The sequence below is a fragment of the Sitophilus oryzae genome, unplaced genomic scaffold, assembly GCF_002938485.1.
Source record: "Sitophilus oryzae breed Bouriz unplaced genomic scaffold, Soryzae_2.0 scaffold_860_pilon_pilon, whole genome shotgun sequence".
Lineage (NCBI taxonomy): Eukaryota > Metazoa > Arthropoda > Insecta > Coleoptera > Curculionidae > Sitophilus > Sitophilus oryzae.
The window spans coordinates 1673349-1688036 of NW_022147484.1; the positions used below are offsets into that span (position 1 = coordinate 1673349).

The 14688-nt window shown below is 32.1% G+C and overlaps 1 protein-coding gene across 1 annotated transcript in view; it reads left to right on the forward strand.

Moving 5' to 3' along the window:
• Positions 1-14688, forward strand: part of LOC115890261 (hillarin) — a 96384-nt gene that overhangs the window by 68334 nt on the left and 13362 nt on the right. The window contains exons 4-5 of the mRNA XM_030910445.1: positions 4255-4371; positions 10886-11079. Coding sequence (XP_030766305.1) covers positions 4255-4371; positions 10886-11079 — 311 coding nt within the window. The remainder of the gene's footprint in view (positions 1-4254; positions 4372-10885; positions 11080-14688) is intronic.

The following is a 14688-nucleotide window of genomic DNA, read 5'->3' on the forward strand; positions in this document are numbered from 1 at the left end:
GAACTAATAGAAATGTAACTATTTTGTCACATCTTTAATTAAATTTTGTTAAATAAATTAATTTTTTATACTATAAATATCTTTTTTTTCCTAATCTCCGACGAGCTGATATAATATGACGAGCAATCTATTAAATTACTGTGAGATTATACAGAAAAGTCCACAGACTTCGAGGCATAGAAAAATCAAGTCCATTTAGCGTGTGTCCTAATTTTGACAAGTTTTCAAAAATGACAGTTTTGTTTAGACTGACGTTTAATTTCACCTGACTTCTCGGTGAATGATTTCTTTTTATGGGGGTACATAAAATCTAAAATTTACGGCCATGAAGAAATTCAAAACTTGGAGCAGTTAAGGCAGAAAATATTTAATGCCTTTGACACTGTCACCCCTGATATGTTATCCAATGTGAGGAGGGAATTTTATGATCGTTTGGGTTATTGTTTAATGCAAGAGGGAGGCACTTTTGAACAATTTTTGTAATTTTTTAAATTTCATTATCCTGTTTTTTTTACCGTTTACCCATTACCTACCTTGACGAACATGGGAAAACGAAGGTCCTTTTCAGGACCACAAATATTTTGATTGAGAAAATTGGTAACTTTTTTTTGGATTAAAAAACAAAGGTTGTTAATATAATACCAATTTAAAAGTGTTTTAGTAGTTTTAATACACACTATAATATAAAATTTATTATTATTATAATGTACAGTATTAATACTATTGTTCATTCGAAATGGCATTAAGACCCAATTGCAACAATGATTTAAATTTTTCTTAAAGATAAGTAGAGCTTAGAATGAGCTGTATTTATATTTACTTTAATATCCACCTTAAATGAGGGAATTTCACTGATACAATTTTTGAATTTGAATTGTTTTTAATGATACTAACAATTTTAGTTCAATTTTTAATAAAATGTATTTAATATTAATAGAAATCCAAGAGATTTGAAACCTCTTTTAGCGATTTATAACATTCTCAAATGAATTACAGGTGCCCTTATTTTCTATGAAAATCAACAGCTTTTTCATAGTCGCTGCAGTTGCTATAGCTATAAAAAACTAATTTTTTAAGGTGTGAAAATTGCGACACACGCTAAATGGACTTGATTTTTCGTATGTCTCGAAGTCTGTGGACCTTTTTGTATGCCTCGATAACATATTGGTGCAGATTATTTTCACCCAAACAAATAATAACCCAAACTATACATTGATGCGGATTGTCTACGAACTCTTTCTGAAGGTCACAGAAACCTGAACGCGTAATTGGGTGTTCTTTCGCATCTGTTATAGGTAATTTGTGGTTGCGGGACCCATATAGAGAGAGGAGAAACTTTGAACTGTGGCAGCCCCTATTTGCGGCAACTTTTTTATTGGTACCCCATTAAAACTGAATTCCTCTATTCATAAATATACATAAAAATTAAGTTTTGATTAAAAATATGATGAGCGTAATAATCCTGCAGCCGGATCCTGTACTATTATCGCTTTGTCGATATATTTGGTGTCCTTCTTTACTCCATTTCCTATAAACTATGAGCATGTACAGAACCAAGATGCATAAACATTTGTGATTCCTGATAATTTCTTATTAATTATTGTTTGGTCGTATAATTTAAAATTCTTTATAAAGTCAAAAACTTAAATAAGTCTCTTCAAAATGGAAACAAAAGGTATTTATTACACCAAATTAAAGTGCTGATTATATAAGCTTTTTTATTTCAATACGTGACCTTCAACCTGATGCTGCTCTGCTCGTCATAATAGCTCACCAGATTAATTGAAAGATTTTTACTTGTTTACGAACAAAGCCGTAATTATATACCTGGTTACATAAAAAAATCTTGTGCGATAGTTCTTCACTGCAACACTATTCTTATTGTTGTCGAGGCGTTTCCTGGTTCCAGTGGCGTAGCTACCATAGGAACAGTTAAAAAATAAATGAAATGTAGCAAGACTCTCAAAGAGTTCATAACAACAACTCTTTTCAGTTTTATTGAACTGACATTCTAAAAACAATTACAAATAATGAAAGAAAGTTGTGGTAAATATTAATAGCATATTCTTAGATTATAGAGTATCATTTGACTAAAGTAATTTACAAAAAAAAATTGTATGCACCAATAGCTATTAAATTGAAGGATTTGAAGAACATGTTTGAAAAAGTGTAGTTTCAAATGTTGAAAAAGTAATAAATTAAAAATTAATAAATAATTTGATTCACTTTCACAAAATTTGTATTAAAATGACCGTCTGTCCCGGCAGTGTTCCCAACTCTCAAAAGTGAATCTCCCTAAAATCTAAAATGCTCACTTCAAAACTCCCCAAAATATTCCTAAAAATCCAAAAGTACCCCCAAAAAGACCTAAAAAATAGTATTAAAAAATAAATAATATTATTACAGAAACATATTATGGTGCGCTTTAAGTGGCTGACCTTGAAACGTCTAGTCCCCCTAAAGCAATTTCAAACCCCACTAAATCCAAACCAAAAACAGTTGAAAATTAAAATTATTTATTTTTTGACCAAATATGAGGTTAGGGTTAGACTGTATCAGAGATATGGAAGGAAATATTCCATATCTCTGTGTAGAATATATATTCGTTCTTTATTAAATTTAATAAGAGTGACAAAAAAGACAGTTTCCGGTTTATTTGTCTTTTGCTCGTGTCTGCGCATATCGATAGCGGTAACAATAAAATTTTGAAAATCGGGTGCATGACATGAATGAAATAAATAATTTTGTTTTATTTATACTTCTCTATTAATTTTGATAAACAACAGTAGCGGTAAAAAAAATCTTAAACTCCACTGAAATTTTATCATGAAAAATAACCCTAAAAATTTTACTCCCTAAAAAAACGTACAGATTTTTTCCCCCTAAATTTGGGGAGAAAATTTCGGATAAAAACAATTAAAAAACATTCGGATACCTCTATCCACGTGCCGAGTTTGGATCCAATCGACCCATAATTAAGAAAAAACCTGAATATTTCGTCCATTTAGAAACGTCGGCGACGCCGACGCCATCCTGTAGCCCGTCCCCAATTATGCCGAAATCCACCCGCATTTTCTTCCATACAAAGGCCCACCCTGATGAAGATGTAAACGAAACGTCGCGTCCAACTTTGCATGGTTGAAGCGTGTTCGCCATCGCCAATACAGTCTACCCACCAAATTTGGTCGCGATCAGACGACATCAACTTTTGACGTTTCTTACGTCAAAACTAAGTGTCACAATGACGACTAAATTGGCCTTGGTCCAATCTATCGACATACCAAATTTCATTTAAATCGGACGATTTTTTTCGCCATTGATGATGTTCTTCGAGTCCTATCTACATTCCGAATGTCAGCCCTAGATCACATAGGGCCCGAGTTACGACTTACGACACTCAGTCAGACCCATCTCAACTTCCTCATTGACTTACCACTTTTTCGATCGTTACCACTAGCTCGTGTGTCACGGCCTTGATTTTTTACTCCCAGCCCTCGTAAAGAAGTTTCACTTCAAAAAGAACCAAACTTAAACTTATCGTTAAAGTTTATTATTCACATTTAATAATGGCTTCAGATCAAATTAAAACTACGCCTCTGGTTGGTCGGTTTGATCCCACGGTTTTTAATAATAATAGATAGAAAAATTAATATTCTCAAAGCTATGAAGGAAGACCGTGTGCTCTGTATGACATAACTCATTAACTAACGTGGGTATTGGTTACGAGGAAAAACAAAACAGCAGAATTATATAAATAAGTATATTTAGTTATATTTATTAATGAGATGGGCATTTTAACTATGAAAAATTCGTTAACTACATATTTTATATTTAAGATAAAAAATATTCTGTAAAAGATATTTGTTGAACTTTAAAGAAATTCAAACAGCTTTTGCTTACAAAAAATAATGATTAACTTTCAATTTTATAGTTAACTTATAATTTTTGTTCATTTCTGTATCGCCAAAAATTGCATAGAAATATCTATTTATTATTTTATATTAATTCGGGTAAAGACATCCAGGGGTATTATCTATTTTTTTCATAAACCATCAGCGTATAATAGACTACTACTCGTGTGACATTATGCGTTGATCACGTTTGTTATGGTATAGCAAATTTTATTAGCAAACAGTGTTCAGTGTTCTATTTAAAAGGTGGAGGGCAATAAAGAATCTGATTTATTGTTAAAATAATTTTATTTTTGGTTAATTGGCTAAACAAATATAACAATACGAGTATTATTTTTTACAGGACAGAGATGAACAAAGAAAACTGGAAATGAAACATCGAAAAGAGGAAGATGACTTGTACAGAAAATTCGCACGACAAAGAGAGGAAGAAGAAAGAAGAATGAGAGACGAAATCAGGGTAAGTACTTATTTAACAAAGATATTTATTAAAATTATGTTCTAAAGAGGCATAACCACAGATAATTCATATACAGCCAGTCGAGGTCGCAGTCAGCGCGCGTTTTCTCGTACTTACGCATCAGTCAGAGCCCCATCAGTCTCAATAATTGTCTAAACCGAGCCGCAATGGAGTTCTGAATCGGACTTGTTTTAATACTTAAGGGGCGTCTTACAATACTTACCAGACATCGACAAATTAGGCAAAGAAAATAAAGTCCTCCTACTCTGGGTGTCCGCTCATCAACGGATAGAAGGCAATGAAAAAGCAAATGATCGATCTAGCTAGAAAAGGAGCGACCACTCCACTAACTGAACCAGAACCGTTCTGTTTTAGGCATGTTCGGTCCTGAGATTTCAGTACCGGTATCCGGTATCACAAAGTACCGGTCCCAAACCGGTATACCGGAAGACCGGTTGGAACCGAATTACCGGATGAACAAGTAAGTACACGAGTCGTGAGAATGCACCATAACTTTAGATTTTCATTGTTTATGTTCACGTTTCAGACATTTTCTTGATTTCTTGTCCAACATTCTCGTTATTTATGAGAAATGGAAAAACTACTGGAAGCTGCTGTACTTGTAGATATAAATGGAGCGGAAATAAGATGCTATTTTACGTATTTTAAATAATAGAGTAGACGCCATTGAATACCGGCCTGAGTTTAAGATTTACTTGAGTTAAAGCTTTACTTGAATTTTAGATGTACTAAAAAAAGAAAACTAGGTTACTAGACCAAACTAGACTAGCACATGCCTTAAACATACATCAAAATAAATTACATTGTATGTTCCTGACCGTATTATACCGAATGATGGCCTCCAGTTGGCTTGGAATTGAGATCGGTCTTCCGGTATCGATTGAAACCGGTCTTTTGGGATCAATTTAAACCGGTCTTCCGGTACCGGTACCAAATCCGGTCTTCCGATACCGGTACCTAAACGGGTATACGGGTTTTGAAAAAGTCGATACCGGTACCGGAATATTTCAAAAGTACCGGTCCTGGTACCGGTATACCGAACATGCCTATTGTTTCCCGAGCGGAAATTAACTAAAAGCGGCTAACTAAAAACTAAAGCATCCGTAACCTGGAATGGGAGTCTTCCAACGCTCTAAAATACTCGAAAAAGTTCCTCAAAACTTACAACCGAGAAAAATCAAAGATTTTCCTTGACTTCAGTAAAAACAATCTTCGGATTGTCACGGGGTTTCTAACAGGACACTGTCTCCTCAACGAACACCTCAGTAGGCTGAAGCTAAGAAATAACGGCGAATGCACATTCTTTGGGGAAAATTGGAAAACACAAGAACACCCATAGACTTAAAATAAAATATAGACTACACTATTTACAACTCAACGCGGACAAACATTCTTTTTTGTACACATGTTTACTTCTGGGTACAGTCGACCGAGCCTTCCTCATCCAGCCTATGTTGTCACGTCTTTAATATTATCAATAGTTTTTTTCTTGTTATACACATATATTGAGATATTAATACTACAGATTAATAAAGTAGGTTTTAATATTCCATAGATGTATTAAATAGTCCTTATACTACTAAATTATAAGTCGGATACTGTTTAAAAAGGATAAGTTCTTTACAATATGACAACACCGATTAGAGGCGAGAGAGCCTATTCATTCATTTATTACCTTGTAGTACGTGTCGCACGTGTGCGGTAAAGCTTTGTTGCCGCTATCTCCCCGGCTGTATTAACGCATTTTCTTAGCTTGTAGTCCTTAAATGTTTATTTTATTGACTTTTTCTGTTCAAGAACTATAAAATATGGTTCGTCAGTGCCAAATTTGCAAGAAATTTGACTTAAATAATCCATTTAAGTCTTGAAACAACTTTCGACCGGTAGGCAACTCTCAATATACCCATTAGGAGTAAGTGGCGTTGTTGTAGAAAGGCGCTTATTTAGATAATATTTTAGTAAAATGTAAAATCTGAATTTTTTCTCTTACATTACATTATTTACTTACTTACATTGTAACAAAATCATAATTATAACCCTGTTAATAATTAATAATGCTTTTATTAAAAATATATTCCGGTTTATTCTAAAATTATCTTGAGAATCTAAAATAACATACAAGAATTTTAAAATGATATTACATTATGAAGCAATATTTTTTAATATACCGGGTCGTCTCAAAAGTGGCTCGCCCCTATAACTTTTTTATTTTTTCAGATAAAAAAAACAGATTTGTATGTTAGTAGGTATATGACATAAATTAGGATTTATTGACGTATTCAATTGTTTTTGGTATCTTCCTGTTTCACGGAAATGATTACATCTTTTGATTTTTAAAGGCACCTTCGGTATATTGCTACTTTATTCGATAAAAAATGATACTCTGAATAGAATGGCATATCATATGTCAACTTTTGACATTGTCGCTTAAAAACAAATCGTATTTTAAATTTCAATCCAGGGTGCCATGGTGTTGTTAAAAACACTAAGGTTTAATCAAGGAGCCTTGGAAAAATAGTTTTGATCGTCTAATGGGTTTCGTGTCTTTTTAGGTCAATGTCAAAAGTTGACATATGATATGTCATTCTATTCAGAGTGTCATTTTCTATCGAATAAAGTAGAAATATACCGAGGGTGCCGTTTATAAATTAAAAGTTATAGTCATTTCCAAACAGGAAGTGACCAAAAACAATTGAATGCGTCAATCAATCCTAATTTATGTCATATACTAACATACTAAATCTTGTTTTTTATTTGAAAATATAAAAAAATTATGGGGATGAGCCACTTTTGGGACGCACCCGGTATAATAAAGACAGTACCGAGTTAAATAAATGTAGTTTTCATTTTATCCACTTCCTATCACCTTCCTTGCTTTAATGGAACAGATTTATGTTTTCTCTAATTTACATAAGACATCACTTAACCAGAAAAAAAATTACAACAATCATTTTTTTTTCTCTCCCTGTCGCCGATTCTATTATATCTGTGGAATAGATCCTGTTTTGATTAATATTAGGGGTTATAAATGACTAAAATTAATAATTTATTATTAATTTCTCTAACTCTAAGACGTTTTTTCTAAACTTTTATTTAAAAAACCTGTCCTAAATCTTAATAAAACATAAAAAAGTTTAAATATGATATATTTTTAATTTAATTATAGCTTCATTAAAATAAAAAAAAATACCCGGCTATGATACGGAGAGTTCAGGTGTACTTGAGAAACGAAAGACAGTGTTGTGTTTCTCGGCAGAGTCGTCAGGGAACGACCGTTACGACAGAGACAACCTATCTATCGCTCGTGTCGCACTCGTTATAACCTAAAACAATAACACAACAATAACAAGACATTGTCTGACCGCATGTTCCAGCTATTTATGAATGAGATGCTCAGTCTATATTTTATTTTAAGTCTATGAGAACACCTCATCACTGAGACGGCGACCGTTCGTGCAATGAACTTTGTTACGGCTGATGTCGAGGATGGAGTTTGTTAAAGCCCTGAGACTGTATGATGAGTTATAACTCGTTATAACTCAAGAAAGGGGAACACGCAATAGATCTGTAAGGTCGCGGTGATTAACTCCCCTCCTAAACATTCTACATTCTAGGGGGCGTAGCAATGCGTAGGGTTTTTGAGGATTTTTTGACACCCCCTTTCCCCTTGGTGAGACATGTCGTGAAGGAGATCAATTCCTATTATGAGGACTTGACCATTGCCCTCCTCCCTCGAGTTGTTAACTCGCCAACTCGATGTCCTTACATTGGAGGTCTGAGCTTGGATAAGGCTCAGAAGGTAGGTGGTATTACCCTTTGCTCCTCAGCAGAAAGACCGTAATGGTTGCCTCTTTACGGATGTTGTCCTTTCACAGCAACCAGTCTAGGCCCCTACTAATTCTTAAGCTTAGGTGCCGTTACCACCAACCAATCCGCTGATTCTTGAGATGCATTATCTATGAAAAGTATTCCCACCCGAAAGTGTATCCCTGCAAATCGCACCTGACCCACATCTTGTACACGTCCCCTTCCTCCTTGGTACCATCACGTAATAAATGGACGCCCCCTCGACCCCCCCTTACAAAGGATAAGCAAACATCTAGCTAGGTACACAGAGTTTCATGTAAATGATCGTAAGTCGACTGGCTGTCTAATGAATAGTCTGTGGTTGGCCTAACTAAGAAATTTGTTGTTTAGGATATTAATTAGGAGTTATAGACAAAAAGCATCATTTTTTGTCATTTCGTATGTTACATAAATTATTATAATATTATGTATAAAATATCGATTTAATGTGGATCTCTTTATTTGAATAAATGTATAATTGACAGGGATAATTAATTGCTATAATTTAGTATAGATATTGCGGTGTCTTAACCAATTACTAGTAAGAACGAAGATCTATGGGCTCTAATCTAAATAATATTCAAATGTGTGGATGTGATGATAAACTTTATTAATTTCATAATTAAATAATAAATTACATAAACTATATATAGCAGTTGCCCCTGAATATAGGATATTTGAAATTTAACTGTTGAAAAAATATAATAATAGTCAATTGATAATGAGAAGACTAGCTAGATTAATAGTTTTTAATTTATTGTATGTTTGAATCTTCTTTACAGGGGATATAAAAATTGAAATTTGTTTTTAAGAATATTACAAAAAATATATAAAAAACAAATATATTTTTTTATACTTTAAACAAACTATCATTACTAGAAATTGTAATAAAAGGTAAATAAACTTTATAATAGTGTAACTAACTAAAAATTAATCTATTTTAAAAAGTGAATATTGAAATACCTACTACGGATCACATTTGTACCGGCTGTATCTTTTTTAAACCTTTTGTCCTAAAAACTTTAGTCAAAATTAGGTAAGTATCCAATTATACCGGGTGCGTCTCAAAAGTGACTCACTCCCTATAACTTTTTTATTTTTTCATATAAAAAAACGAGATTTGGTACGTTAGTATATGATATAAATTAGAATTGATTGACGTATTCAATTGTTTTTAGTCACTTCCTGTTTCACCGGAAATGGCTACAACTTTTGATTATTAAATGACATCCCTGGTATTTTTTTTTACTTTATTCGATAGAAAAGGCACCCTAAATAGAATGACATATCATATGTCAATGTTTGACATTTTCACATATGGTTTATTTCAAATTGTAATATCCGGTTCATAACGACAATTTGATACCAAGTGTGTCATATCAAATTATTCGTAAAAAAATGCTTTTTCCAAATATGCTAATGAGCCATCATTGTTCCATTTGAAAAAATTGAAATAAGATTAAACATACGATTTAGGCATCTTTTAACCGGCCAGCACAAAACGCGAAAACATTAGACGATCAAATATCTTTTTAATATCTATAAATCTTGATTAAAAATTAGTGTTTGTAACACAGCCAAGGCACTCTAAATTGAAATTTAAAATACAAATTAAGCAAAAATGTCAAAAGTTGACATATGTCATTCTATTCAGAGTGTCATTTTCTATTGAGTCCCATTTAAGTATCAACGGTTGTAGTTATTTCCGGTGAAACAGGAAGTGACCAAAAACAATTGAATATGCCAATCAATCTTAATTTATGTCATATCTCGTTTATCTGAAAAAATAAAAAAGTTATAGGGCCACTTTTGAGACGTACCCGGTATATCAGGGCGTAAAATACTTTTTTGTCTGTTAGTTAGTTCCTTATTATAAAATTATTTGCAATTTACTGCCGTTATTTTATCGACATTAATAATCTTCGCACATGTAATTTTTGCCACTAAAATTTCCTATAATCTCCAGCCTAGGAATATTGCCAATTTCAGTTTAATATCTGTCTAACTCTTATACTTGGGATTTGTTATTTGCACTTCAATATACATATTCCTCTTCCATTGGCTTATTATCGCTTAGTACAAAGAACCGCACATTTGCCAGACTATCAAACTAACGTAGAGTGTGTTCTGTCATCTTTTTTTTCTGATTGGCAGAATCTGTAGTTGGCTTTACCTGTTATCCCATCATTTTAACGCCTTATTGAGCTTGTAATGGTCAGTTATAGGGGGTCTACTACAGATTTGACTGTTTACTTGTGTATGCTTATCAGATCTATGAGTAAATTTTGGGGATTGTTTTATATTCCTGGTGAATATTTCTAACATTCTAGAGATTTGTCGGCCACCAACTGCTTTGTGGTCACTAACAGTGACAATAGTTGTGTATTATTCTAATGTCCTCTGTTTAAATCGTTTCTTCTCTCACTAGAGAAACTTTATAGCCTTTTTATTATCTATAGTATTTTTTAAACCGTCATCAATTAAAAATTATTATTTTCCCTTTCACCTACAACATGAACCTGAAGATTTGTGTTAATATATCAACATAAAACTGTAGAAATGTTTGATGTCTTTTATTTTTAATGCTATGTAATATGTATCTAATATTGAGAAGTAAGTTTAATTAAAATAACGACTCTCCTTTTAGGATGAATGGGAAAAGGAATTAGAGAGGTTAACGACTCGGTTCGAGAGGGAAATGCAAATGAAACGGAGGAGAGATGACCAAAACATCTTAACTTTGAGGCACCAACAAGAAAGAGAAGACCTAGAGAAAAATATGACGTTGAGGAGAGACAAAAAAAAGGAGTCTTTAACAAGAAAAATGTTGGAACACGAAAGGTGCGAGTTTACTAATATTACTGTTTATATCACTAATTAATTAATCACTTCCATTCTTACATAGATTTGAAAGAGTAATTTTTGCGTACCTAGTCGCTTTGTTTTATCGCATGATATTTTAAAACTCAATTTAATTATACCATATATTATATATATATATATATATATATATATATATATATATATATATATATATATATATATATATATATATATATATATATATATATATATATATATATATATATATATATATATATATATATATATATATATATATATTATACCTGTATTTTAACTATAATACTATAATACACCTTACACTAATAGAATATTTCAATACCGGGTGCGTCTCAAAAGTGGCTCACCCCTATAACTTTTTTATTTTTCCAGATAAAAAAACGAGATTTGGTACATACCAAAAGTGACCAAAAACAATTGAATACGTCAATCAATCCTAACCTATGTCGTATACATGTTAGTATACGACATAGGTTAGGATTGATTGACGTATTCAATTGTTTTTGGTCACTTCCTGTTTCACCGGAAATGACTACAACTTTTGATTTTTAAATGGCACCCTCGGTATATTTCTACTTTATTCGATAGAAAATGACACTCTGAATAAAATGACACAGCATACGTCAATTTTTGACATTTTTGCATATTGTTTATTTGAAAGTACCAAATTATTCGTAAAAAAATGTTTTATATCCAAATATGCCAATGAGCCACCCTCGTTCCATTTGAAAAAATTGAGATATGATTAAAAATACGATTTTACGGGACAGCACAAGACACGAAAAACATTAGACGATGAAAACTATTTTTCCAATGTTCCTTGATTAAAAATTGGTATTTTTAACACAGCCATATAGCACTCTAGATTGGCATTTAAAATACGATTTTTTTTAAAGCGAAACTTTCAAAGTTTGACATATGATATGTCATTTTCTATCGAATAAAGTAAAAAAATACCGAGGGTGTTATTGAAAAATCAAAAGATGTAGTCATTTCCGGTGGAACAAGAAGTGACCAAAAACAATTGAATACGTCAATCAATCCTAATTTATGTCATATACTAACATACCAAATCTCATTTTTTTATTTGAAAAGATAAAAATTGTTATATGGGTGAGCCACTTTCGAGACGCACTCGGTATACTTTCCAGTTGAATTTACTAATAATTAATGTTCAGAAATCATTGGATTCAATAAATATTTGGACACCAACAAAACCCAACAAAAATATACCTAATTTAAAACTGCAATCAAAATTTGATGTACTAAAATTAATATTGAGATAAAAGAAGTAAAAAGTTTCCACACAGGCCAATCAGTCATCAGAAAATGTATCAAGTAAAAAATGTTTCATAAATTTCCTAATTTCATTTTTCCATAAAATTCCTAATTTTAATTGATTCTTGTCTGGTTTGCAGCTACTTCTTAATTTTTTAAAAAGTTTTATGTCAATGTTTAATAAACGAAGGATTGGCATTGGAAAAATTACAAGGGGCTCGGTGGTGCCGAGCCCATCCCAATCACTGCTAGGCACCCCCCAGAGAAATCTTAAATTTTGACTTTATTATGACTCTTGACTAAATACTAATTTTTATTTGCTTGTGATGTAGTAAAAATGACTTTTTCTAGTTTTGTTTGTAAAGTGTAGAATGTAGAATGTTTAGGGGTTAATCACCGCGACCTTACAGATCTATTGTGTGTTCCCCTTTCTTGAGCTATAACGGGTTATAACTCATCATACAGTCTCTCTAGTTTCATTTAGTTAATTTTTTTTTTCAAAAAATGTGTATCAGTTTTTATTTTTTTACAAAATTTGTAGTTATTTAAGTAATCCACGGCAACACGGTTTGATAACCAAATCTATCAAATTTATTGATAGGGAAATTCATGTAAACGTTTTATTTAAAAAATATGTTTATTTTCAATAGTATTATTCAACATTTTTTAACAAACAAAAACCCTAGGTCCCTCTGGGTTCAACCCTAGGTTCCCTCCAGGATGAATTGCTAGTTACGCTAATGAGGGTTGGCACAGAAATTGTCTTTCATTTTCATTTCAGACTGTGAAAGACGACTGTGACGCCGCTTTTTTTCCGATAGATTATCTATATATAGATTTTTGGATAGATTATCTATATATAGATAATCTCTATATTATATTTTTGAAGACAAAATATTTATCTGTAAATAGAAAATAAATTAAAAAAGATATTATACGACAGAAACTCAATTTGGAATATCTACAGGTTAGCTGAACAGTCGTTTACTAAAAATATTATAAAATAGTTCGACTTTATTTAGATGCTTATAACGAAGTTTACAGACTTATTTTCACTAAACTAAAGAAAATATACAGTACATAAAACTAAAAAAAAATATATTTTAAATTTTTTATACAGCCCTACCCTACTCTCGCTGCTGCTCAGCTAAAATCTCTCGCCAAACTCAACCAAATTTATCGATAAAACAAAATGGCTACCTAACGGTGCAGAATGTCACGATAGCATAAAAAACAACTAATTAATATGTAGGTAGCAGGCAAGTAAACATGATATTAATGAAAACGTCCGTGCAACACGTTAACAACTATCTTGATTCGTGTAGGAATATTATAAGCATTAATGAGCGGTAATCTTCTTTAACAAAAAAAGAGCGCTCATGGGTGTAAGGTTGACAGTCTTAATAATTTAACCAGGCAGAGATTAAAGTAGATAAATTGTCGTGGTTTTAAATTTATAAACATCTGCTATAAAAATTTGTGAAAAATATATTAAGACTCGGAGACCGATTGGCTTGTTTAGAAATTTTTCCATTTAAATACTAATTTTTTAGAATGTCAAATAAAGGCAGATACGACACCATTTGGCCTTCAAAAACCACTGTGACACCGTTTTTTCGAATATAATATGGTATTAAAGCACAGCCTAATCATAACCAGACTGCCGACTTATGGGATCATTCGTAAGGGGGAATCTGTATACCTACAATATAGATAATTTATAGATATTAGCTTATCTTATGTTATATAACAAGCCGGGTTCTGAGTTCCATCATGTGACTCACCCCTATATCTTTTTATTTTTTCAGATAAAAAATCGAGATTTGGTATGTTAATATATAACATAAATTAGGACTGATTGCCGTATTCAATTGTTTTCGGCCACTTCCTGTTGCACCGGAAATGACTACAACTTTTAATTATTAAATGGCACCCTCGGTATTTTGTTACTTTATTCGATAGAAAATGACACTCTGAATAGAATGACATATCATATGTTAAATTTTGACATTTTCGAATATGGTTTATTTGAAATTGCAACATGCGATTCATAACGCCAATTTGTCTCGAAATAGCAAGTGTGTGGTACCAAATTATTTGTAAAAAAATTGCTTTTTCCAAATATGCTAATGAGCCACCCTCGTCCCATTTGAAAAAATGAGATATGATTAAAAATACGATTTGGGTATCTTTTAACCTGCCAGGACATGACACTACTAAGGCTCCTTGATTAAAAATTAGTGATTTTAACACAGCCATGGCACTCTAGATTGAAATTTAAAATACAATTTTGTTTTAAGCGAAAGTGTC